Here is a 27,643-nt window from a genome sequence, read left to right as displayed (position 1 = left end):
TATAAATTGCAGAAAAGTAGTTTACACTCTTAATAAAAAAATAGAAACTAGAGTTTAAAAAAAATTGTGCACAAACATTATTAAAGCCACTGCAGATTTCATGAAAACAACATTTAAAGCTTTACCATTGCTATTTTTACACATCCCAGAATATTGTAGAACTACTGCCCAACTCTAAATCACACACATGCTTAATGATCACAATGGTCCAGTTACACAAACTTAGCCTGCAACATGACACAAAAGTGATCCAACCTGGTCTCACCACTGGACCCACAGACTTGCCTTACAATTGTATTAGCACTTCCACACACAGCCAAGATTGTAAAACACTACTCCCATTACAAGTAATGAACCTGTGCCATTACAGCAGGGCAGAGACTGTACTGATGCAAACTGAACACGTAACATGTTTTTTGTTCAACAGACAAAAAAATAAGTTAAAAATGTCCTTTAAAGTCCAGCAGAATCAATGATTCTTTTTAAAGCTTCTTCTTGGATTTGTTTCTTGCTGATGTGGAGGTTGTTCTGCACGTTTTACTAACATGTAACTAGACAAACAAGAGGTTGTTCCGCATGTTTCCCCAATGCCTAACGCGCCCCACAGTTTGAGAACTACTGCAAGGATTAACATCAAACTGAACAGTTTGCACCCTCCCAAGGGGATCCGGGGTCCAGCCAGAGGGGTGTACAATGTTGCTAAATGTATTATTTTTTCAGCAGGCCGGAACAAGTAGCGGGCTTAACGGACATTGCACTGCCTCCTTGAAGCCCAAACCTATTTCAGGGATGCACAAAACAACAAATCTATTACTAAATTTGTTAATTTTCTCTTTACATAATGGACGTTTGGAAAATGGAAAGGTATGTTATCGCTAAAACAGAGAAATTTATTGAGAATTACTAAACTGAGTTAACTCATTATATTTTAAAGACGAGACTAGAGAGAAGTTTAGCAAATTGTATATGTTGTGCTCCAAGTCAGTGAATTTAATGTTCAAGTTGATGAGGGTCATGTGTTGTGCCAAACATTAATTCAGGCCACAGCAGCACACACAGCTTATTTGAGTGTCTCTCTCAGTGTGACGTTGTTTCTGCTGATTTAATTTTTGGATTTAAACAATATTTACACTAAAATACATACATTCGTATGCCCCAGATTAAAGCATAGGCATGTCTCCCTTCAACTTAATTTTTCCTCCAAAACACATGGTGCGTTGTCCCTGAAAGTGTCAGTTTCATGTGTTTGCAGTTTGTCATAAATATCAGATACAATAGCGGATTATTAGCTAAAACCTTAAGCATACATACATTTATGTCTTTCAGTGTTTCTGCTGTTTGACTCCAAGAAATAAAGCAACAGAAACAGTGATTCACAATTAGAGACTCAAATAGGCAGAGCACACTACCACTGCTTCTGATGACTTTTTAGAACAACACATTCCACAGCGCAGTGAACTTTTAGAAACAAAGTGTGCATTGAATGAAGAACACACCTCAGTAGAGTCGACTTGCGCAACACAGTAAAATGTAATTGATGCCTGCCTCGTATCTTTTTTGAAGGGAAGTTTGAGATTGCCATTATTGTATGTTCCCATACAATAGCGAAATTAGTTCTCTGCATTTAACCCATCACATGTGAGATACACCCAGGTGGAGCAGTGGGCAGCTATGCAAGTGCCTAGGGAACAATTAGGGATTAAGTGTCTTGCTCAAGGACACCACGACATGTGAGCAAGGCAGGGAGTCGAACCGTGACTTTCTGGTCCCAGGTCGGCTGCCCTACCTCTACACAATCTCGGCCCCAGAAGCGTGATGAAAAAATTTGATTTAGTGATCCTTGGTTAACTTTCTCGGTTTTGGCAAGAACATATCTTTCCCTTTGTGATCTGCACTTTTTACCAACACATAGCCAAACCAGTTCATTCTACACTTTTAACCATTATGTAACCAAACTGACAAAAGTTTCTGCTGCAAGTTTTACCATCTTCCAATCAAACAGTTGTTGGGGACGGCCTAGAAAGGTCCAACAACAATAGCACTATCAAACCAAAATTTTTTAAATGGCTGCAATGTGGCAGTCCGCGTCAAAGTGTCTCCAGGAACTGTCTACTTCTGCACTTTTTATCATGCTGAAACCAGACTAACAGGAGATTTGTTTTGCACTTTTTTTTACCATCGTGAAACTAAACTGACAGGAAGTTGTACTGATCTTTAACCGTCATCAAACTAACAGGACATTTTTAGCACTTTTTACCATAACCAAACTATTAGGAGACTGTTTCACACTTTTTACTACCCTGTACCTAAACAAACATAATCTTGTTGCACTTTTTGCCATGTTACTACCTAATCTACAGAAAGCTGTTCTGCACAATTTGCCACCTTTAAATTATACAATTTGAGTTGTTCTGCACTTTTTTCAATAATGTTTTCAATGTGTTCAAACTGACAAGAAAGTTGTTCCGCACTTTGTACTTTCCTGTAACCAAACTAACATTTACTTGTAAATTATGTCACTACACTGACAATAACTGTACTCGAACTACCAATTAAACATTATAACCCCACTTAGGCTCAGTTTACATGAAAGCAACCTCTGATAACATTAGTCTTTTTTCAATGTTCATTGAGGTGAATAAAAAAGGGATGTGTTTACATAGATCTGTGATAGTTTCCACACTAGGCAGGGTTGCCAGATAGGAATGATGAATTACTGCATTGTCCCTTTAAAATTATTATATTTTGACCCAAACTCTCATATACGCTGAGTGAGGGTGTTGTAAAATAAGGTGTGATGTGTTTAGTAATTATGAGCACAGAAAAGGAGGGGGTAAGAAAAAAAAAATATTTGAAAAAAAAAAAAATCAATTTTAGTTTATCTATCAACCTTGATGTCCGACTCAGCTACATGCATGAAGAAGCAATAAAAACCACACCAAATGTGTCCGGCTATGATGTTTTGACATTTAAATCCTGCGGCTGGGTGGTCGCTGAAAGCATACATCATCACTTCGTCACATTATTCAGTTTAGTTTGAGCCGCAAAGCCAACCCACCTTTTCAGAAGTCGAGAGGCCTATTACTACCTTCCATAGAGAGATAGAGGCGCAATTGAGGTAGGACGTCTCTGAGCCCCCTTGCCACACCTCCGTGTGTCTATTGAATGAACCGAGGTGGCAAGAACATGGGTCAGTTCCGGACTGAGGCACCTTGTGAATGAGGCTAAAGAGAACGAGGGCTGTTGTTGTGTACACAAGCAACCGAAAAGCTTCAGTTGTTTGTTGTGTAAACAGGGCCTTACTTGTACATTGTCACCACACAGACAACTACATACAAACTACCACTTTAACATGTTACAATACTAATTTTCACATTGTCAACACACTGACAACTACTAAATGCAAACTACCACTTTAATATCTTAACCCCACTAAGAGTTTCTACACACTGCCACAAATATAGCATAATTTCAACCTGACAATAGTAAAACATAAAGCAGGAAGCACTTCCTGGTAACAGCATTTCAGCACAAGTCATTTATAGTCGACGTGTGTTTGTGTGTTTTTGTGAGTACTAACTCTTGTTGTTCATACGAAGCAGTGATGAGGAGATCCAAGGCTCGGACTGGACCATCCTGCAGGCGGATCCAGTCTTGTCCTCCACAGATGACGATGTAACAACCATAGGAAGATTTGGTAAATGTTCAGTCCAGTGGGAAACACGGTCTGTGCTCTGACAGATTTATTTTTTCCCTTTTGGGGTGGGGTTGCGCTTAGGTAAACATTATCATTCCCAGAGTTAACTTCAAGATTTTACATCCAACAAATTTGTGAAGCTTGAAATGGTAGGAAGCTGACTAAGCAATTAAAAGGCACCTTCTTCTCCTGCTTCAATTGTTTTTTGTTTTTTTTACTCTGTTAGAATTTAAGGCAACAAACAGGTAAGCAGGCAACTTGTCTCTCTGAAGTAAAAATATATTTCTTGTCTTCTGCGGAATTACACAATAGATCTTTTGCTATACATATATATTCTATTTCTCTGTAGATACAGGGACTAAAAGAAATAAATTATTTAGCTTAGTTTTACTGAATTGGTACTGACGGTTTCATGCATTTCTTTGTGTGGACTGGATGCTTCAGTTTGCTGGTGACATGTTTTTCAGGTAGTCAAAATAGCTGTGTTGTGTTTTAGTGTCACTAAAAGTTTGAAAAAATAAAGAACAAAGGCCAAAACTCTGTGTTCTTTTGCAATATTTAAAAATACACAGTAAATGTATTATCCATCATAATTTCTTTATCTAGAGCAGACCTTATGTGTGCAGTGAAATATATACCCTCTAGTAGTCCCGAATTCTTAAGGCTACATGGTCAGTTTAGTTTAGACAAAGATCTCAATATGTTGATAAAATGTTTACATTCTTCTGGTCTACTTGTAAAACACCAGGTTTCTGCCAATCCATGACAGGAAAAAGTGCAACAGTTTGTAGGGAGAAGAAAAGGTGAAGGAGAGTCAGGTTTCCTGCTGCCTGCTTTTACCCCATCCCAAACACTAAAAATAGATCCAATCTCATTGGTCTTTTTTCGGGTGGAGGGCTGGTGGTGTACAGTTATCACTTAAAAAAATCCTGTGTGACTGAGCCGGTCCAGCAGAACCTAGTCTTGTCCACCTGCTCTGTGCCGGACCAGACCAGGAAAAATTAAGTCCAAATAGTCTCTGACAAACAGACGTAAACAACCGAACCGACGCCACTTGTAACTGCTGTGGATTGGTTCCTCTGACTCACGAACCAGAACACCGCACTGAATTGCCCTGTGGATCCAGAATCCAGGAAGAGAGTGGAACACAAATTTAAATCCAATCGGTAGAGACGCGGTTTCCTCGTATACTTCTGATCACCAAAACCAAACACAGTCCAGAAGAAAAGTTTAACTTCGAGGTAAATGTACAGCCAGATCTGAGATCCGACTCAAGGTAAACAAAAAATCAGAATCCAGAGCTCCCGAACTTTGCTCCGAGCCTTTGGTTGCCTCGTGCAAGGTTTGTCCTTCCGTCAGTCTCCGGTGTATTTTCCTCACTTTATCTGCTCTGGCATTGGACTTTCTCCAAACCAGGACCGATCATTATAATCCCCCGAGGTGGAAACATCACGAGGGTGGTTCTAAATCATGTTTTGTCACCCGTTTCCCACTACATGTTCCGTCGTGTGTGGACCGAACCTGTGCTTCTCTCTCCTCCAGCTCTCCTTCCCGCCTGCTCTAACAGGAATGCACTACTGCCAGCGGCACGCGGGGGGAGGTGCTATGTCTGAAGCAGATACACACAATGAAACATGAGAAAAGCTCAGTTTTGAGTGAAATGTTACGCAGACTGCAAACGGGATGTTACATTGAAACGATAAAACGTTTCTAGAAAAACCTACAGAAGTCTGTGGAAAGGCCTCCCATCCTTCGGTCACATTAGCCTGGTCCAAGCTACCCTCTCCCGTCCTGTCCATTTATAGTAACAGAAGGATATATATACTAGAACTTTATATCCAGGCATACATGGACATTTTTCCTCATACCTTCAATGATTACATTATTTTATCTCTGATCAAAGTATGTTTAATAACAGTTGACCTAAAATTAGTATTTTTATATTTAATTATTCAACAAAATCATGCAATACTTAGTGAAAAATAGGCAGACTAAAATGCAACATGAGTTTTAGGATTTGAAGAGCGATAAACTTTTCACGACACTGCTTTATCTAAGAATCAATGTAAAAATGTGTCAGAATAACTCAGAAATATAATTTATGATGAATATAACACACAAAGTGTCAAATGCTCCTTAAATACATGCAGCCCCCACCTGCTACCACCACACACCCTCTGATGGCCCTGTTGCTACCCAACTCTGAGGCAGCTGCAATCCTATTGTCTGCAGGAAGTTCCACCCCTGACTGTGATTGGGCAACGAGCCGGTTGGTGGGAGGGGCTTTCCTTTCTAACAGGGAGGGTTGGGACTGAGGTTGGAAACGATGTAAATGTGTCAGGTAGAACGTGAAAGGACTCGGAGTCAAAGAAGGGTGGTGGGTGACAATGAGTGTGGACTCGGTGGAAACAGTGAGGGGTGGTTGGGGACAGAAGTAGTGGACCCAGAGACAGAGGAGGTGGTGAGGAGAGAAACCTGGTCCTCAGAGACAATGTACAGCTATGCTTTCCTCCTTATGAATCAGCCACAGCACATTTAGTCTGTCTGGCACAATACTACCTGGTAACAGCTTGGCTTTGTACCAGACTAGCTGACAAACTCACTCAAGACATGTACATTAGACTTCTATCTCCTCTTAATTGTACTGTTAATCTCAAACTAATCAGTAAGCAGCAATAAAAAAAACTTATGCTAAATTAATGGCAACAAGTAATCTAGAAATTATCTGTTGCAAAGTCTGTTCAATCTAAGGTCCTGTTGACATGTGACCAATCTCTGGAAACATTAGCATTTTCTCTGTGTTGATTGTGGAAAAGTTAAACATTTACATGTGTAAAGCTGTGCTTATTGAATCCACTGTAGTTTCCATACCAGGTCACTAGCTGGTGTGATTTTTGCATTTCAACCGCATGCACACTTCAGTTTTGAGCATGAAAGCAGTTACATCAAAAATGGTGAAGACTCAAATGTTTGTACTGACCGAGGATGGGGTTGAGTTGTTTCTACACATTGAAAAAGTGCAGCACAAACTGCACTCTGCTATCCACCATTGTTACTGTTTTTATCAGTAGTCAACAGTTTTTCTGCAAGCACAAAAAGAAGATTGACTGCAGCATGCGCACTATGGACAGCTTATGCTCTATTGCATTTATTAATTTCCCTTAGCTATTTAGGATTAGTAGAACCTCATACACACACACACACAAATAAAAACATTGCTTTAATCTATCTTTTTTCCAACTAATCGTTAAAAAATATAAATATATTTTTATTTAAAATGAAAAATAAAACAACATCTAGTCCCTTGAATAAGGACAACTGGTCTAAAACCAGTCCACAACATTAGGATGCAGGTTCTCAGGAGGTTATCTGCACAATAATAAAATAAAAAAAATAAAAAACAATTAAAAAAAAGGAGAAATTTAGTAGTGACAGCCCTTTTTCCTCCAAAAAATATTAGAAAACAACAACTAAAATAGACCTATGTATTTCAGAAAGGGATTCGGGGGAGTGGTGGTGCAGAGGTTGGAGAAGGTGGGCCTGTGATCGGAAGGTCGCCAGTTAAACTCCCGGTGCAGACAACATTAAAATGTGGGTGAGAAAGGTGAAACACCCAGTCATTTGCCATACTCTGGGCCCTTGAGCAAGGCCTTTAACCTCCACCATCTGCTCCCCCAGGCACCCTAGATAGCAGCTCTCTGCTTCACACAGAGGGCTGTGATAGCTCTGTGGTCTGTGGTTGTGTCAGGAAGGGCATCCAGCATAAAAACAATTGCCAAGTCTTCGTGCGACAATCGTTGTGGCAACCCCTGAAGAAGGGAGCAGCCGAAAGAAGAAAAAAATCAGAAAGGGATTCCCAGACTCCTGTATCATTGTATTCGTCTTAGAAATTTATACAACAACAACATGAAACATCTCTTAATGCGGCACTCTGCTGAAAGCAAACAAAACCAGAGTCAGAGAAGACTGGGGCTGGGCCTACTGTGGCCAGTCCAGGCTGTACCGGGCTTTACAATGCAGTGTTTCCCCTACCATTATACAAGTAGGGTGCCCCGCCCTGTCAACAGAACCGAGTCCCCTTCCTACCGAACACCCCCCCCCCCCCACCCGCCGACAACTGCCGTCACTGACGTAGCACTAAGCTAGCGGTGCACAATACAGATGCACTAGCTAAAAAGCTATGAATATGGAGGTAGCGCTTTGACAGACTCTCTCATGCTGAGCAGTCCCTGCACCCCCGCACAAAAACAGCAAACAACACAGACGCATTGTCGTCCCCCCTCTGTCGACAAAAATCATGGAAGATATGAGCACCCTGCCAAGGTAAGTAAATGAGGGGAAACACTGCAATGCATAAGACATATGTCTCTCAGTTGGCCTCGGAAAGCTTTGGAGTCCTCCCATTAGAGCTGGAAGAGGTGACTGTGGAAAGAAATGTCTGGGCATCCCTGTTTAAACTGCTGCCCCCGTGACCCAACTCCAAAACAAGCGGAACATAATGGATGGATGGATTTATGTTGTTTGTTTTAAATATGGACTTTTATGTTTTATGTGTATTGGTCATTTGCATATTTGACTGTTCTGTTAGTTGATACAGAAAAAGAAATTATATGAGACATAAGACAACAATATGTAAATTAAAGATCAAACTTTTTGGTGTTTTCTCTTTGGTGCTCTATTAGAATTACAACAAAACGATCAATATTAGTGTTTAAGGCACCGTTAAAGACGAGAGCTGGCTGCGGGCCACCGGATCCAGAAACCCCCTCCAGCCCACGTCTTTACCCCCGGCTCAGACCTCCCTCAGAAGTGGCATTATACTAATCAATAAATCAAGGAAACGTCAATTAAGTTTTATCAATTATATTAGAAGAGGCAGTAAAAGATTACATTTCACAGCGCTGGACTCTATACAGTCTGTGACGCGTTCACAGACCCGGAAGAAGAGCCCCGATGTCTCGTGTCATTATTAATTTATAGGGTCCTAGACTCCGCCTTTCGCAGAAGGGGAGCTCAGCCTATCAGTGTATGAGGGGGCGTGGCTAAGTGTGGTCTTATGTGACCTGACGTGTTAGGAAATATGAAACGGTGCTTCAAAGCCTTTCTACGTGATGTGGCAAGCAGATTAAACTATTCCTTGACTGATATTGAAATCCCTGGGAGACTTTCTTTAGAGTTGCCGGCCCAGTTTAACCCAGTCAGAACCAGGCCATAATTTCATTATAATCCCATCTCTGAGCAGATCAAAACCATAGGACCAGTCTAAATAAGAAATATCGTAACAGCACTGGTTAGGTAAAAAAGACTTAAAGTGTCTCAGTGGCCTGCATTGTGTACGCTTGCAATGCTAAGAAGCACTGAGATTACCATAGAACCTTATGCTCACCTGCATGGTTACAAACATTATGTGTCTTTTTGATGACACTTTTTATAGAAGAACATGGTCTAACAAAACTCCTGGACAGTGGTGTTCAAACATTTAGAACCATTGGCCAAAATCTCCAAATTGAAAGCACTCACAAGCCACAAAATATTGTATTTTCTAAAAAAGTTACTTTTTTAACTTTCAACAGTGTAGACACATTTTAGTGAAAGGCCAAAAGTAGACTAATTATACTAAAAATTGCGTTTTAAATCATTACATACTACCTTTAAAAATATATAATTTTATTTATTTGACTTGTTAAGTTTAATATGTTTTGTGTCATGTACTTGGAAATTACATAATAATCTATTTTGAGAAACAAAAACATAATATGAGTCACTTTTCTATGAAAACAGCTGCTAAAGGTGGGGTCAAAGGTCTGAAGTAGTGTGCGGCTGAAGACGCAGAAACTGGTTAAGTTTGAAGGGACACAAGTAAAGCCAAGTTAATGTTGTATACGTTTTTGCTCACGCCATACTCCCTTATTAAGTCTAATTTTTGTCCATATATGATTAAATCAACAGCATTTTTTTCCTTTAAAAGCATTTACAATACAGTAATTAGCTAAATTTTATGAATGGCTATAATTGGTCTACTTTTTGGTAAGTGTAAATATCTGGGGTCTACTTTACCATGAAATTAAATTAAACATAAAAAATATGGTTAATTGAAGACTAAAAACTTGTTTTGTACTTAATATTGTGCAATTTAAGATAATTTTTAATCTATTTTTATTAAACTTAAAAAATATTAAAATATTACCCTTGACATTTTCAAAAGGTCTGCATCAACCTCTCAAACCCACTTGCTAAAGTTATACAATTTTTAAATTGCAGTCACGGGTCACACAAATCACTCCATGGTTCATGGAATGCACTTTGGACAAACCTGCTCTTGGATTTATTTTCCATGTCATAATTACAGTAACGTTCATTCATCCATCCATTTTCTTATCTGCTTTTTTCATGTAGACTTGAAGGTGCCTATCTCCAGAGGTCATTGTGCGAGAGGTGGGGTACACCCTGGACAGGTTACCAGTCCATCCCAAACAACTACAATTAGCAGAAAAATTCTCAGCATGAAAATCTATTAAATAAGCTGTGTTTCAATTTTACTATTAGTATTAATCAGAAGTAAAAGTGAATAGTTATCATGGAATAAAAATACAGTATTTGCATAGATGCAATAACAAATATCTGTCATCAAAGCTGTTTAAAGTAAATTATCAATAGATTTATTTGTATGTCTTTAAAGAGCCTCTACATTGTTCTTTTTCTTATTTTATATTTTAAAACAGAGCTATAATACCATAAGTGAGTTTAAAAAACGATTTTAAAAGACTAATTGGACTTGTTTGACACAAAAGATCATGAAATTATCTGCTTTGTTGCTGTTATCTACTATGGTGTTTGATTATCTTTTGAACATGTTATAATATAGTGCTATGGCTCATTTGGAATGTAGATTTTTTTTTGTATTTCTTCTGTTTAATTTCATAAACTTAGTGACTTGCTTCCAGTAAATGATGTTGAGCTGTACTTGGGTCCAGACAGTTAAGATTACAGCAAAAAAAAAAAGGCAAGCATACTCTGAGATTCGCGTGCCTTGCAGCAATATTTCACCCAGCAACTACACACTGTACCATGGCAACAGCCCTGCCATTGGTCTCTGGTGCATTTTCATTTGACCAATAGAATGGCCAGCCACGGGTGATGCTTGTTGCTAGGTAAACATGATGCAGAGTTAAGATAGAAGAACAGAATAACCATACAGTTACTGCAGAGTGCTTTCAGCAAGAAGTGAAGGAGCACTTCACACTCCAAGATAACGTTCGTTTTCCAAGCACTTGGTGGTGCCATAGAGCCAAACCAAAATCAACAAATGACAAGCAAAAGAATATTATAAATACAGTACCTTTAAAAAGTATTCACCCCTTGGATGGTGTATGCCTTTTTTTGCTGTCGTAAATCAATTATGGACTATATAAATTAGCTTTCTTTACAAAAATGTCTAAATGTATCTACAGAAACCATAAAAAAGTGATTTCATAAATGTTCAACCCCTTTAAAGTGACTGCCTGAATTCAACAAAAGATACATGAAAAGTACAAGTTGGGATGTTACATTTGGGATTATCAAGGCCCTAAATATCCCAAAGAGTTCTGTTAAATTAACCATCAAGGAATGAAAGGAGACGTGCAACTCTTCCAAAAGCAAGCTGTCCTCCCACCATCAGTGACCGTGCAAAAAAGAAAAAAGTGAGGAAGGCCACCAAGACACTAGTGACCACTCTGAAGGAGTTACAATCTTCAGCAGGCAAGACCGGAGAGATTGTGGATACAACAACTTTTCCTGGGTTCTTCACCATTCTAAGCTTTATGGGAGAGTGGCATAGAGAAAGCTAATTTTAAAGGGAAGACATTGAATCTTGAACAGTAGTACTTTTTGAGCATCTTTACCATAATACTTAACAACAATAAAGATGAAGAACTAAACAAGCTAACACCATCATAATTACAATTTCAGGTTTCCTCTCCATTTACTTAAGCAGAAAAAGTTAAACTAGTCATTTGACTGTTAATATAGTCTGTCATATAAACCTTGAACAGGAACCCAAAGGTTAAAGAACAAGTGGGACCAGCTTCCATTATGTCGAATGGTTTCATTACGAGTTTTAGACGCCATCCCTTTCATAACAAATGGGACATTGCTCTTTTTTAAAAAGAAAAACATTCTAAGTCCTTTTGGTTTTATGTGTTTATTCTGCTATAACATTTAGGTACTTGTTTATTTACATAGTTCTTACCTTGTTGCTGTATTAATATTATTATTATTATTATTATTATTATTTACATTTCGTTGTAATTATCATGCCATGAGCTCTAGTCTCCAGCTCTTACTGAAATGGTTTGCAGCCAAGTGTGAAGTAGCTGGGATGAGGATCAGCACCTCCAAACCTGAGGCCAAGGTCCTCAGATGGAAAAGGTGGATTGCCTTCTTGGGAGTGAGGTGCTGCCTCCATTGGAGGAGTTCAAGTATCTCAGGCTTTTGTTCACTAGTGAAGGAAGAGAGGAGTGTGAGATCGACTAAAGGATCAATGCAGCTTTTGCAATATTGTAGGCTCTGTGATGGCCAGTTTAGAAGAATAGGGAGCTGAGCTGTAAAGCAAATCTCTGTTTACCCGATGGTCTACAATTCTACTCTCACCTATGGACACAAACTCTGGGTAAAGACCAATAGAACAAAATTACTTTTACAGGCAGTTAAAATGAGTTTTCTCCACATGGTAGCTGGACTCTCCCTCAGAGATGGGATGAGAAATTCAATTATCCAGGAGGGACTCGGATGGAGATCAACTGTTTCTCCACATTGAGGCAGTTACTGGTTCGGGCATCTGGTAAGGATTACAGCTCATCCAATATATGGGTAAGGCCAATATTTTAGGCCGATATAGGCCTTTAGGGACCTATCGGTATCGTTGCTAATGGCCCCATTATTGGCCAATATAAACATTTCCAATTTTCCCGCCTAAAATGCTGGAACCAGCCATAATTGTACAATGTATCCAACACAGGGCACACGAAGACTACTTTCAAGTCATGGCTGTTAGGCTTCACTTTCAGAGAAGACAAAGCAAGGACCAACTGTGTGGCGTATTTTGCTGAACAGAGCAGTAACTATATCAGTGTTAGTAACGTCATTTGTGTCGTCCTCAACAAAATGCATTGTTTGTCTGAAATCTTCACTTCTCTCCAAAGGAGAAAAAAAAATTCTGCTGTGGTCAATAATAATTAGGCCTTCACCGTATGTGACAGACTGTGTAAACAGTGAACAGGGAAGGGTGTTTGTTTAATTTATATTTATGTAACACACTTGATAACTTTATAGTGAATAGTGGAGGATAGAAAATGTGAACGCACGTTAGGAAGACTGTTTTTATGACCATTGCATCACTTGTAAACCTAGTGTGGGACTAGGTACAGTGTGGATCTGATTTGCTTAGCTTCATGGTTGCTAACAGCTGTGCTAAATAAACAAGCTCCACTCCACTCACAAAGCACCAAGCTTTAGTGTCTAGCCTCCCATACAACTCATCATACACCTCCTGCTTTGCCTTTACTACCTCCTTCTTTGCTCTACGTTGCATCTCCCTACATTCTTGTCTACTCTCTTCAGTCTTCTCACTGTCAAATTTCTTCTTGGCTAACCTCTTTCTTTGAACGGCGTCCTGCACATCACTATTCCACCACCAGGTTTCCTTATTGTCCATTCTCTTTCCAGATGACACATCAAGTACCTTCCGACCTGGCTCTCTAATTACTGTTGCTTTAGCAGCCCAGTCAACTGGAAGCTCTTTCTTAGCACCCAAAACCTTTAACAGCTCCTCCCTGATCTTTATGAATGATTCCTGTCATGTCACACTGGCTACGTGCAGATGTTGCTTCTTATTGCCATATGTGCTGTGGGTGTGCACACTGTGGGATGTAAGAGGACTTCACTACTTTGTTAACATTAGGAAGTCCTAGTTTATGTAGTGGTACAATTAGTTACACAAGTTTCCCAATCATCTTTTGTTTTTTGTTTTTTTGGTAAGGGCGTTTACACTTTTGTTGTATTCAACAAGTAAATTGTACTTTCTATCTCTTGTGACGGTCCCAAGCCTGGGTAAAAGGTGAGGGTTGAGTCAGGAAGGGAATTTGGCTGTTGTTGTGAAAAAGAGAAAAATAGTAAAATCAGAGAAGACTAGGTGGTGGAAGCCGAGAAAGGAAGAATGTTGCAAGAAGACAGGATTAATCAGATTAACTACAAGCCCTGAGAACTGATAAGATGTCTGCTGATATTATTTACATTTTAAAATACTCTTATCACATTATAATTTTCATACACCATCAGTTACAGAGTACGACCTTATCTATACACCCACATTTACTACATATAACTTTGATGAAGCCAAAATAAAGTTTAAAACAAAACAGCTGGACTTTATGAAGTCCTTTGATGAAGTTATTTTGTAGCATACATATGAACTGTGGTTTTATGCAGAGCATTTCATCTTGTTTATTTAATTAAATGATAGAAATGTTTAATGCACAGTTAACTTGTCTTCTGTACTTTTAATGAAAAAGACCAGAATCAAATAAAAACCATCAGGGCTCATTACAGCAGATTTGATCATTCGATCTAAGACCTATATTTAAGATATTAATTTAATCTAATTTGTATTTCAATTTAATCAGAGAGCTACATTAAAAAAATATAGGAGGCAAATAAATGTTTACAAGAGACAGATTAGGCCTTGAGTTTGACATATGTGCTTTAGACTATATGAACTAACAGAATCAACAACTGGGTTCAAAATTATAAAATGTAAAATAGTGGAAGAGGAACAGCATTTAGATTGAACATTACAAACAGTGTAAAGATTGGCAAAGTATAGAAAACAAAAAATAATAAAAAGCAGATGTGAAACACCTGTTGAATACATTTAATGTTTACAAACTTCCTGAGAAGTGTGTGGAGTCTCCTGCAGGACTACGGTAGTTTTCATCACAGCTCAAGCTGCTGCAGAACATCAGCTGATGTTAAAATGTGCAAACACTGTTTATTGATGAGCAGATCATGTTCATCTGAAAGTTATGTTGTTTTGCAACAAATAAATCACTTGGCTTTTTTTTTTTTTAACTGTACCTGTGTCACAATCTCCTTCCTCTACAAAACTGATCGACTGCTGCTACTGATTATGACTTCATAACTGTTTTCATGCCTGTGATGCTGGTCAGACTTTTTCATCAGAGATCAGTGTTTAAACAGTCTGCGACCACCAACAGTTTCACTGCACGGAGCATCTTTGTGCAATGTTTATGTTGGGAAATTACTCTAGCCTCCTACTCCAAGCCAATAGCCTCCTACTCAAAAAAGTTATTGAGAAGGTTGCATGTTGTGTATGGTGCAATGCATTCTGGGTAAATAACAGACAGGTTGCTCTAGTGTAAGCCCCATTCAGCATGAATGTTATTTTTGCACAAAGTCTGACGTTCAACCCTTCAATTTTAACCAAAACATGTTAGCAGAGAGGAGAATGCAGAAATGACTCAGCATGCAACTGAAAATGAGGAAGATCGAATGGATGAAGAAATAATTGGCCAAAAGAGCTGTTGCTTGTGCTACTGCTGCTTGTGAATGCTATCCCACAAAGGAAGCTTATTCTGCAGAGTTCTGCTTTGCACAGGCTGTTCACAATGAGCATTGGGATCAAAACAGATTCTCATATATATTAAAAAGGAGTGTTACACATTATATAATGGAGTGCACATTATATAACATTATATAATCATTACACATTATATAGTAGAGACCAAGACACTTTATTTTCACTTTAAGCATTCACTATCTACAGCTTGTCCTAATTTGAGCCACAGGGATGCTGGAGCTTATGTAAAGTAAAACTTTATTCCACCTGGACCACAGAGCAAAACACAACAATGCTTAAACACAATCACACATTAATCACAGGAGAGCGCACTTGTGACAACAGTTCATTGATGCCAGCGGATGGAAGACAGGCAGCAGAAGTTTGTGGGGGGCGTGCCTAAATTTGAGCCATTTAGCTTGCCCATTAGCTCCAGAATAAACATGGCATTAGCTCCAGAGCCAATATATCACAAGTTGATCATGTTTGACAGTTTCAACACATATACCCTGCATAGTGGCATAAGGACTACTACAAAAAAGAACTTTATATACATACAGTGTAACTTTTTAGCTTTACTACTTGCGTTTTAGCCACAACTGCAACCTAAGCCATTGCCCCAGATTGCACTGCACAGATCCTTAGGTGAAAAATGTAATAAACATACACTTTGTAAAGTAATTGGGCATTTTCATGTATCACAAACAACAACTTTTAGTAGAATAGAGAAATAAGCTGTATGTTGATGTCCTCCTTCTATGAGGAATTTGAATAGTGAATGTTTACATTTTTGAAGATGAGTTTTTCTTGACTGGAACTGAACAGGGAATGCAAGTAAACAAGGCTTTAGGTGCAAGATACTTAAGTGGGGAGGAGTTACACAGTGTATAAGAACCTGGGAGTTTTATACAACACCACTACAGTACGCACTGCCCATCTAACCCGTTGTTTACGTTTGTGACATCGTGGAGAAGCTAAGATGGAGTCCAAAACGGGATACTGCTCACAGCCGACAACGGCCAACTGTTTAATTAATGGCAAACCCAACTGAATCTGATACAAATTATTAATATATTTACCATAAAAAACAGCTAAATGTTCTAGAAGGCAAATATATTGGGTATAACTATGATAAACTAGGCCCTATGTCAGTCAATAATTATTGCCCGACTGTCAATGATTTTAAGACATTTTTGCTAGTTGAATAATTATGACTTAAACTATTTGATAAATTTTAAACAAAGTTTTTTTTAACATGTAAATTGTGTACATGTAGGCACTTCTAGCTGCAGCTAATTGCAGTGATCAGTGTCTAGTTTATACATTAAAGTCAATGACTTCCTGTTTTTTGCTGGTTAAACTACAGTCTTAGAGCGTTCTACCAAGCCCATGACTGTCTCTGTGTGTATAGTAATTATGTCAATAAAGATATTCGGTGCACTGCTCCATTAATTTACAATAAACAAAAAAAAATTATAATACAAAAATACAACCTGCTTGTCATTAGCTATGTGCATCTCAAGTTAGCAAACTAACGTTTAGATCAGGGGTTCTCAAACTTTTTGGGTTCAGGGACCCCTTACAGGGCAGAAAAAGTTTCAGGGACCCCCTCATAACCCTCATGTTTATTAAATCATTTTCTTCAGTTTGTCTCTTTAATGCAATGGGAATATTTGTGTAACATTAATACTTAAGACATGTTCTTTAATAGTGTTAATACAATGTTTTTATAATTTTAAACATGGGGTATTTTTAATTCAAGACACACTTAACAAAATTTTTAATTTCAACTTCCAAAAATTACAGTTTTGAGAAAATTAACAGCATCAAAAACAACTTTAAAACTTTACCTATTCACACAATGAACATAATAAATTTTGTATATTGCCACTTCTTCAAATGATTACAAAAAAATCTTTACATAAAACTGAACAGAACCATAACAGCAGTAGTCATACCAAGTAACAAGGCTTAATTTGTAAACAGACTGATGCTGGAACGCAAATAGCGGGCAAGCCGAAGTGGTGGTGGTGGGGTCTGGGGGTCCTCCCCCAGAGAATTTTGAATAAAGTAGATGTGATTTCCTGCGTTTTGGTGTAATTTAACGGGTTGTTAAACATCTACGTGCTTGTAAAATAAATAAATACATTTTTTGGGGGGACCCCTGGGGGTCTGGGTAAATTACCCAAGTTTGAGAACCACTGGTTTAGATAACCTAGAATAGGCTATTGCCTTATAAAAGTTTAGCCAGAACAATAAATCTAACGTAGAGGTCAAATATATCAGTGTTAGTAATGTTATCTTTGTCGTCCTCAATGTAATGCATTGTTTGTCTGAAATCTTTACTTCTCTGCTAAGAAAAATAAAACGCTGCTGCCCATGCGCAGTCAGGTCAGTTTTTCACGATAGGAAAAAATGAACAGATTAAGTGTTTACACGCACACCGTTCGGATTATGAATAGCATAAACCACCCATCTCATTCTGATTACAAATTCTTTTGGATCGAGCTGAAACAACGAAGAATAATCTGAATGGGCCGTTTGACACATTTTCATTCCAAATGGCCGTTTAATCCAATTACTCATGTCCTTGTAAATATAGCTAGTGTAAAGCTAAATCCACATGTAGAATAAATTCACACCCCTCCCAATGGAGAATCGTTGGGGTCTTTGTTCACCTGGCTCACAAGAGAGCCATTTTGGTCACATGAATGAAGGTGTGAACTTGAGTGAAAATGACTTGGGTATAAAGCTGAGTGTATTTACAGTTTGGATTATCTACTCTACACCTTGTCTCATGTTACTGGTGTATTTATGTGGTGACGTTACAGTGCCACATAAACAGGTTTAGTATAGTTACTGCATGGACTGTTTTTTAGATGCTGTGCCAAAATGTTCATATTATGGACAGAAAAAGACACTGTGAAGGATCATTTACATCAGTTGAGGGGGAAAAAAAACTGAAGTTGTACTAATACATATTTGTTACCCCTGCATTATGTTATTTTAGCATATTTTACTGTTTACAGTAATTGTCAATTAAATAAATTAATCCCAATACAGTAGACCCCCAAACTGTGGGGATTACATTTTTAGAGTCCGAATCTAATTGTGAAAAACTATTAATTGTGGATGTGGTCAAAAGAAACATTGAATTGTTTATTGTCACGTGCATTTGCCCATACAAGGAATATGGTTTGGGGTCCTAGTGCTACACAAAAAATTATAAATTAAATTAACAAGTTCACAGGCTCCAAAATAATATATACCTGCTCCACACACAGGATCTGGTCAGCGAGTGTTATTAGTTACATGCTCTACGTCAGCACTTGGAGGAATGCACACACTAACCAAGATGAATCTTGATGAGTCTTCGAGGCTCAATGTGATTTATCAGTTTAAATAAAGGTTGAATGAATGAATGAATGAATGAATAAAGTGAACTCACAGGGGGAAAAAAAGGGCATACAGTTTATGGTGAATGATTCCAGGTTGGGGAACCATGTCACAGGATACTGTCCAATCAGTACATCACCAACCATCACCGATATAAAAGCAGATGCCTCCACCTTTTACTTTGCCAGACAGCTCCATGACCGGGTCCACTCTGAGGACCTGGAAGCCCACTAGCTGTAGAACAGAGTGCAGTACCGGCTCACACAGCCACATCTCCAAGAAGCACAAAACAGATGAAAGTAAAAAGTCTTTGTTTTTTTACTACCGATAACTTAGGCTCATCCATTTTGATGCTCAGTGTGCACACGTTGGAAATAAATATTTCAGGTAACTTTGGGCGCAGACTGCTCTGGCAAAGATGACACTGAGTTAGCTGTGAAGTACGATAAAGGTCTGTAATAAAGATAATGGCTACACAGCAGAGCAGAGAATTTACAACCAACATTAAAAATTATATATTGCCACAAAGAAAAAAACATGAAAGAACTGTGAATGATATTTGCGTTTTCCGTGAAATTGCACGTGGGGGTGGGGGGGTATTGCAGGGGTTTTCAGTTGGTTAACGATTATTTTAGAGAAAAAAATGATTGATGCAGTTCTAAACTATTTAAAACTAGGTAAAATATTACTTTAATAAAAGAATAGGCAGTGTTTCCCCTACCATTATACAAGCAGGGCACCTCCCCCACCTCTGACAACTGCCGGCACTGATGTAGCACTAAGCTATTGGCACGCAATACAGACATGGTAGCTAAAAAGCTAGAGGTAGCACTCTGTCCCAATCCTGGTCCTCAGAGCCCACTATCCTGCATGTCTGAGGTTTCTCTGCTAAAACACACCTGATTTGAATCAATGGTGATTATTAAGCTTCTACAGAACATGAAGAGGTAAATCGCCCATTAAATCGGGGTGTGTTAGAGCAGGGAAACAAGTAAAACATGTGGGATAGGATCCTCAAGGACCAGGATTGAACACCCCTGGATTAAAGCAAGTAAAAATCTTTTACACTGGCACAAACCTTTTTCCTCTTCTCTGCTAGCTCCCTCATCAGGTCCTCAAGGAACAATAGTTTTCAAACCTTCCAATGAATTCCATGTTTCACCTTAACCTCACTGTAGCACCCAGACTCGGGATATCATACGTAAGAAGTGGATTAAAATGGTTCTGGGTGGCTTGGCCAGTTCAGGTATAAAGAGGCCATCAAGTGGTGTGCACGTTCAACTTCAAATTCCAGGCTGGTGAGGCTAAGCCCCAGATTCTTTCCACATATTCCCTCACTTGGCCTTTCTGATTCATGTTTTCTTTCAGTTCCACCAGTCTTACATTATTTCTCCTACTTTGAGTCTCCAGTTTCTTATTGTACTTCTTTAAAATCTTTCTTCAAGTTCACATTCACTAAATCTGATGTTCTGCATCTGTAAGTATTACTAGCTTGTAATCCACTATATTTGTCAGTTCATTTGTGGTATCCTCAATTGTAATAACATCTGTTGTGATCAAAGGTAGAGTTGCATCAATTTTTCTTATTGCTTCCATTTAGTTATTGGTGTTATTTTCAGTCTTCTCAATGTTAGCTATGCTTCTCTTGGGCTTCTTGCTTTTTTTGCACAAATTATAAAAGAAGTTTGCTCTGGCACTCAACAATTGACAGTAATTCTGCACACTGGAGATTAATAAAATATTTAACTATGCACAACAAATAAATACTCTAAACATGGAGTGTGTGTAGCTAAATAATTAAATGATTTGAAGGTTCGCCCACAGCTCTCCTAGTGTGCTGCCATCCTACTTGGTGGTCCCACCTGACTCAGACCAATGGGATTTAAGAGAGGGGAATTTTGGATAGATTTTTGGTAGTTTGCTTTTATGTCATTTCAGTGTTTTCAATTTAGTGATTGTCAGATATATATTAAAAAATTACAGGTAGTCCATTGCACAGTATACGTCATCTTTTTCTTGGCCTTTCCCTCTTTGGGGGATGCCAAAGCAAGTCATCCTCCTCCACCTGACTCTGTCCTCTGCATCCTCTGTCCTCGCGCCAACAACCTACATGTCCGCTCTAACTGCATCCATATACTGTACTGTATCTTCTATTTGGCCTTCCTTTTGGTCTTTTTCCTGGCAGCTGCATTTCTTAAATATTTCTACCAATATATCCTCTGTCCCTACTCTGGACATGTCAAAACCATCTCAGTCTGGTCTCTCTAAATTTATCTCCCAGTTGTTCAGCCTGTGCTGTACCTCTAATGATCTAATTCCTAATCTTATCCATCCTTGTCACTCCTAAGGAGAACCTCAACATCTTCAGTCCTGCCCCTTTCAGTTCTGTCTCCTGTCTTTTTGTCAATGCCACTGTCTCCAGACCATATAACATAGCTGGTCTCACCATTGTTTTGTAAATTTTTCCTTTGACCTTTGCTGACACCTTTTTGTCACAAATCACTCCTGAAACTTTTCTCCATCCACTCCATCCTGCCTGGACTCTCTTTTTCACCTCTTTACCACACTCCCCAGTGTTTCCCCCAGTTAGCTTGCCATGGCGAGGTACTCATCTCATCCATGATTTTTGCTGATGGGGGGGACGGACACATGTCTGAGCGCAGCTTGTACTAACAGTTTTTGAGTGGGGGCAGGGGGCGTTCATCATGAGGGAAGAGGCAATGTGAGTGCTGCCTTTGGCTTTTTAGCTAGAGAGCCTGTAGTTTGTCCGCTAGCTTAGTGATATTTCGGTGCCTGGTGGGGGTAGGAGAGATAAGTTCAGTTTGGTAGGCGGGGTACTCAGTTCTGTTGACGGGGTGGGGCACTCCACCTGTATAATGGTAGGGGAAAGACTGCTTCCCATTTTCCTGACCTGAACCTGTTCCTTGTGTGACTTGTCAACTTAATCTCCCCCAGTTGTTACAACTCTGTACATCACCCTTTTCTTAAAAATGGGCACCAGCACACTTCTTCCCAATTTCTCAGGCATTTTCCCACCCTCAAGTATGTCATTGAATACTTGAGACAAAAACCTCACTGCCATCGCTCTTAGTCATTTCCAAACCTCCACTGGTATGTCATTGGATTATACTGGCTTCCTCTTCTTCATTCTTTTCAGAGCTTTCCACACTTCACCCTCACTAATCTTTCCCACTTCCTGGTCTACAGTTGCTATGACTTCTACTTTTCCTTTGCCCTCATTCTCTTCATTCATTAGTTGCTCAAAATACCCCTTCCATCTTCCTGTCATGGTCTCCTCACTTATTAGAACATTACCATTCCCATCTTTAACAAAGCTAACCTGTTGTACATCCTTTTCAGTCTGATCCCTATGTCTCACCAAACGGTACAAGTCCTTCTTGCCCTCTTTAGTGTCCAGCCTCCCATACAAATCAACCTTCTGCTTTGCCTTTGCTAACTCCCTCTTTGCTCAGTGTCACATTTCCTTATATTCATGTCTACTCTCTTTAGTCCTCTCACTGTCCCATTTCGTCTTGGCTAACCTCTTTCTTTGAATAGCTTCCTGAACTTCACTATTCCACCACCAGGTTTATTTATCTTTTCTCTGTTCAGATGACACACCAAGTACCTTCCTACCTGTCTCTATAATTACTGTTGCTGTAAAGCTCTTTTTTTACCATTCAGAGCCTTTAATTGCTCATCCCTGAACTCCTCACATTATTCCTTCCGCAGCTTCCACCATTTGGTCAGGGGGTGGTGGCGGCGGCACAGAGGTTAGAGTAGGCAAGCATGACATTGGAAGGTTGCCAGTTCAGATCACAGACTTTACATCAAAAGGGGGTCGGAAAGGTGAAGCACCCATACCTGCCTCCACCCTCATTTGCTCCACTCTGGAAACCAGAGCAAGGCTCCTTTCAGGAACTATTCGTTCCCCTCATACACTTCCTCGTCATCGGACTTTGCAAGAGAAGCACTCGCAGCATATTTAAGACAGGGATTAAAGCAAAAGAAAGTCTTCTGACATATATTTTTTTCTATACCTAGAAGTTATCCAAGCTCCATCCCTACCCCAAAACCCAATCCTACACATTTGAGAGCCTTTTCTGCATACACCCAAGTCCATGCTCAATAATCCAGGTATAAAATCAAACAATGTTCAGTTAGGTCATCTGGACCTGACTGAACATTGTTGGGTTTTCTGCATACTAAAGCTGGCCGATATCTCGATATTTAAAAATATCACTATAATTTTTTTTTTTGCAATATAAGATGAGACTGCTTCGATATAAACATTATTATACTTGAAAATCCGCCTGCTTTTCTTTCTTCCACGCAGCCCCCTCCTTCTCCCTCCTTGAATACAAACCCAGCCCCTCAGCCACGTGCTCCCCACCACTTCCTGCTTCTCCAGGAGGTGGGCAAGAGACGTTTAGTACAAGTATACATGGGAGATATATGAAGAACAGCTTAGCTGCTGTTGAGCAAAAATAAAAACAATGGCTGTTCTTTTCAGAGATGGTTTGGATTTAAATTGTCAGATGAGCAGCAGAAAAATGTTTTCTGTAGACAATGCCGAAAACAAGTCCCGATAAAATGTCAGCACTACGAATCTTTTTCCCCATTTAAAACAGCGCTATAAGTGGAGTATGAAGTGTGTGTGAAACTGCGGCTGCAGGTCCGACAGACTTCAGCCTCCTTCCCTGAAACAAACCACGGGTCAGAACTCATTTAGCTGTGTTGTGCCTTATGAGACGAACAGTGAGGAGTTGCGACATTAAAGCTGTGGCTAATCATATTGCTAAAGACATGGTCCTTTGCAATATGATTAGCGATTGCTTTATTAATGTGGCGCTATACCTCCTCTCACTGTAAGACGTGGAAATCTGTGTACAGTAGTTCTTTAGCTGCCTGTCCAACTTCACGCAGCCTCCTCCTCCCTCGCTGAATACAAGTAGCCCCTCACTGCTGCTTCACACACGCTTTTTAACGTGAAGGCGGCACAGCTGAAGAGGATTATTATTTAATATATGTAAATAAATGTCTAAAAACAAACTTTAATATATGTAAATAGTTATTTTTTTAGACATTTATTTAGTAGAGTTATGGCTGTTGTTAATATGTGCCTGTGTGACAATTGGGACAAAGCTTTGACTCAGAAATATATTTTTATTATTACTATACGGAAAGAAATTTTTTTTTAGATATATATCGTATATCGCCATTTTTCTTAAAATACTGAGATATTAATTTTAGTCCATATCGCCCAGCCCTAGTGCATACAGGTCACTTAAAGGTTTTCATCTAATGAGGAGTATACTGTGTGCATGACCTTAGTAAAAGTACAAAGTATAGGGTTCTCTAATGAAGTATTGAAATTGTAAGACTAACTTGCACCATCAAGATCAATGACATTCTAAAGGAAGAGAGGGGTTTTGAACAACTTTTCTGTAAATTTTATGTCATTCCTGTGTTTTCAATTGAGTGGTGGTCAGATATACGCATTTTACAGTGCTATACTAATTATAGCACTGGAGCGAAGTCTAAATGAACTTTTTTTATTTTTTGCTAAATTTGCCAGACTGACAATTTTCTCCCCTAAAATGAGTACTGGTGTTTCATTCAAAGGGATTATGTTTACAGAATTTCAGCTAATGTAATAACTTAAACTATTCAATTTTTATATTTGATAATTTATAAAATTACATTTATCACAGTACTTACTTGTCAGTATGGTTCTAAATATAATCATGTTTAGCACATCCAAACAGCCACAACACCTTAATATTGATAAAAGCATTGTACTCAATTTTGCAGATATTTATGATAAACTACAAACACCTGAAACTGTCTCTGGGGAAAAAAAGTTAAAGACACACATCTTTGTCTGGGGCATATAAATATTCATCTTTTAAGTTCATATTGTATAATTATGCAAAGTAAAGCAGCAGACACAGCCTCCTCTATCATCATGAGAGACACCAAAAGGCTGAGAATGCTCCAGCGGTGGCGCTCTTTCCTTTGCAGAAGTTTAGTCAAGCGCACATGTTGCACAGGTCTGTACAATGAGGACAACACTCAGAACACAATAACTTTTTTGGGTTGATTTTTGTGCTTTTATCACAAATAATCTTTTGCAGAAGGTATGTAAAAATAGAACAAGTACAAAAACAAATAGAAAAAAAATACAAGCTTCCCAGCAAACCCCACATCTCTCTAATAATCACAAGTCCTCTATTTGTCCAATAATGATGTCCACAACAACAACTAAATATTAAATTATTTAGTTTTACTGTAAACCTTTACAGCTATCCACCAATACATGCACCCAACCTCACACACGTAAACACACACATACATAAACACACACACACACACACACACACACACATACATACAAACAAACATACTAGGGGTGCACCGAGAAATCGTCTGGCCGATTTATCGGCACCCGATTTCCTTAATTTTAGGAAATCAGCCGATACTTGCATGAGAAACCGATTTTAACTTTTTTTGCTTTTTATTTTGTTTTAACAATAATTAATTAAACTTCATTTATATATTTCAGAGCACTACCTCATGGCCAGTTAAAAAAAGTTTGGATTGTTTCTAGGATATTGTTCAAGGGTATGTTTTTCATTAAAATAAGATTGGAAAATTGAAGATGCATTGTGACTTTATAACACCCGACAATGTCGCTTATAAAACAAAATCGGTACTGACCAAAATCGTAATCGGCAGGTCAGACTTTGTAGAAATTGGTGATTGGCCAGAAAACTGCAGTCGGTGCACCCCTAATACATACATAATACAAGCAGGGCGCCCCGCCCTGTCAACAGAACCGAGCACCCTGCCTACCAAACTGCCCCCCACCCGCTGGTACTGATGTAGCGCTAAGCTAGTGGCGCGCAATACAGACGCGCTAGCTAAAAAGTTACAGGGGTAGCTTTTTAGCTAGCCGCAGGGCCCACGTAAGTTTACAGCAGGGTATGTTCTAAAAATGGCACTTGTCAATCAAGGAGCACGGTCTAAAAATCGCATAAATTTTTTTTTTCCAAGTAAGAACATTTGCACAAGCATAAATTTGAAATGAAACATTTTAAATAAAAACTTTTCATGTGTTTTGTCATCTATAAAAAGGTCTATGATCTCCAGGTGAACTGCTCCTCTTGAACTCTCACTAACGAGCACTGATTTCTAATAACAAACAGTTTGATTTAATGGATTTATTCATTCTCACTTACTGTCTGAAGTCAAACTACACATAAATACAGCTGATGTAGCTTATAACAAATAAATGTGGCAGAGTACTGTTGAATGTCAGAGTATATATAACAAATGCTGCTTGTTGTGGGTAAAAAGGATATTTAAAAGCATTGTGAACATATTGACAACTATATTTAAATTTCTGTGGGTCGCTACTGTATTTTATTTACCGGTAGTTGTTTACATGCACTTTAATTTAGTGTAAGAGTGCAAGTAAAGTCTTAAGCTCTAACAGAATGATTGTTGAGCTTTTACAGTTGTGTTTTGTCTTTACCTTCTGCCTTATCACACAGTGTTCCATTCAAATGTTTGGTTATGTTTAACGACTAACCTGCCTTCTGATAATACAGGTGTTACCAAAGTATTTCATGTACTGTATGTGAGGTAGATTTTACAAACTTTGAGCATCTAGATTAGAAAGTACATTTTGGTATTGTTAACAAATCCAAATCATGTTCAAATCAACTTGCATTAGAAGCAATTGGTGTTATTAACCAGTCTCTGTTAAGCTCTGGTGCCTCCACAGTGTCATGTTTTACTTATGCTTTAGCCCCAGTGCTATGCTAACTAATTACCATACTTTTTCTGTGGTGTATTTTTACACCAAATGTCTATTGTCCATTTTTTATTTTTAATGGCAGTTGAATGTAGTAATAATGTGCCAACTGTGCATTTTTTTGCGGTAACCAAATGCACCAAAACTTTCTTTAGGCTACTAACTCGTGGTTAGATCACGTCTGCATCAAATATAAGAATCTAATAATCAAATCAAGACACATTTCCACATCTTGGTTTTTCCATCCTGATACTTCATGTAGGAATTCCTACTAAAATGACATGACTATACACCAAGCAGCAGAGTTGTAATCTGGATATCTCGGGATTTTAAAAAAGGCAGCAGCTGATAAAACATAAATAAAATAAATTAAAAATTCTGTAGCTACAGTAGTCCCTCGTTTATCACGGGGGAACTGTACCCTGAAGAGCTGCAATAAGTGAAAAACCGTGAAGTAGGAATGTTAGTACAAGAAGTAAGAAGTTTTATATATATATATATATATATATATATATATTTACATATATATGTGTGTGTGTTCATTCATTCATTCAACCTTTATTTAAACAGGTTAGTCCCATGGAGCCGCCAGGACTCATTTACAAGAGAAGACCTGAAATATAGGGTGTAAGGCGTTTTAAACCCTTCCCACACTCTTGCAATATTCTTAACAATGTTTCTAAATGCTAAGAGCACAGAATGTCATGATTTCAGCTCCCTGCCTCCTCTGCTCTTTGCCACCTGCAAGCGCTCTTAGCCACACCCACTTTCCCACTCTGCATGGAGAACAGCGGATCAGCTGCAGCAGGAAGTTTATCCTGCAGTATGGTCTGCACAAAGGTGCAGGAGGAGGCTTTTTCTGCAGCTGTGTGGGCTGCACAAAAGGTGCAATGCAGCAGGTGCTAAATAATTTAAAATAATTTATTTAAAATAAAAATTCAATTCCGATTGTGTGGCTCATCCATCAATCAGCCAATTGTGTGTCATGTCCAGTCTTATTTTGAAAAACTGTGATAGAGCGAGTCCGCGATAAACGAACCGCGATGCAGCGAGGGGGGCGGAGGGAGGAGGTGTATATATATATATATATATATATATATATATATATATATATATA

General features: G+C 38.7%; 1 protein-coding gene across 2 annotated transcripts in view; it reads right to left on the bottom strand.

Annotated features, from left to right (window-relative positions):
- dyrk1b (dual-specificity tyrosine-(Y)-phosphorylation regulated kinase 1B) overlaps window positions 1-27,643 on the bottom strand; it is an 88,115-nt gene that overhangs the window by 57,431 nt on the left and 3,041 nt on the right. Inside the window, exon 1 of one of the 2 annotated variants that reach the window (XM_037676396.1) lies at window positions 3,581-4,893. The exons of the other annotated variant lie outside the window; for it this stretch is intronic. Within the exon in view, the coding sequence (XP_037532324.1) occupies window positions 3,581-3,686 (106 nt within the window). The 5' untranslated portion in view covers window positions 3,687-4,893. Of the gene's footprint in view, window positions 1-3,580; window positions 4,894-27,643 lie in introns of those variants that run through there. 2 annotated transcript variants of the gene reach the window in all.

The sequence above is a fragment of the Nematolebias whitei genome, chromosome 5, assembly GCF_014905685.2.
Source record: "Nematolebias whitei isolate Nwh7 chromosome 5, NemWhi1, whole genome shotgun sequence".
Classification (NCBI taxonomy): domain Eukaryota; kingdom Metazoa; phylum Chordata; class Actinopteri; order Cyprinodontiformes; family Rivulidae; genus Nematolebias; species Nematolebias whitei.
Note: the sequence above shows the minus strand (reverse complement) of the source record. Positions and strands in the feature narration are given on the sequence as shown.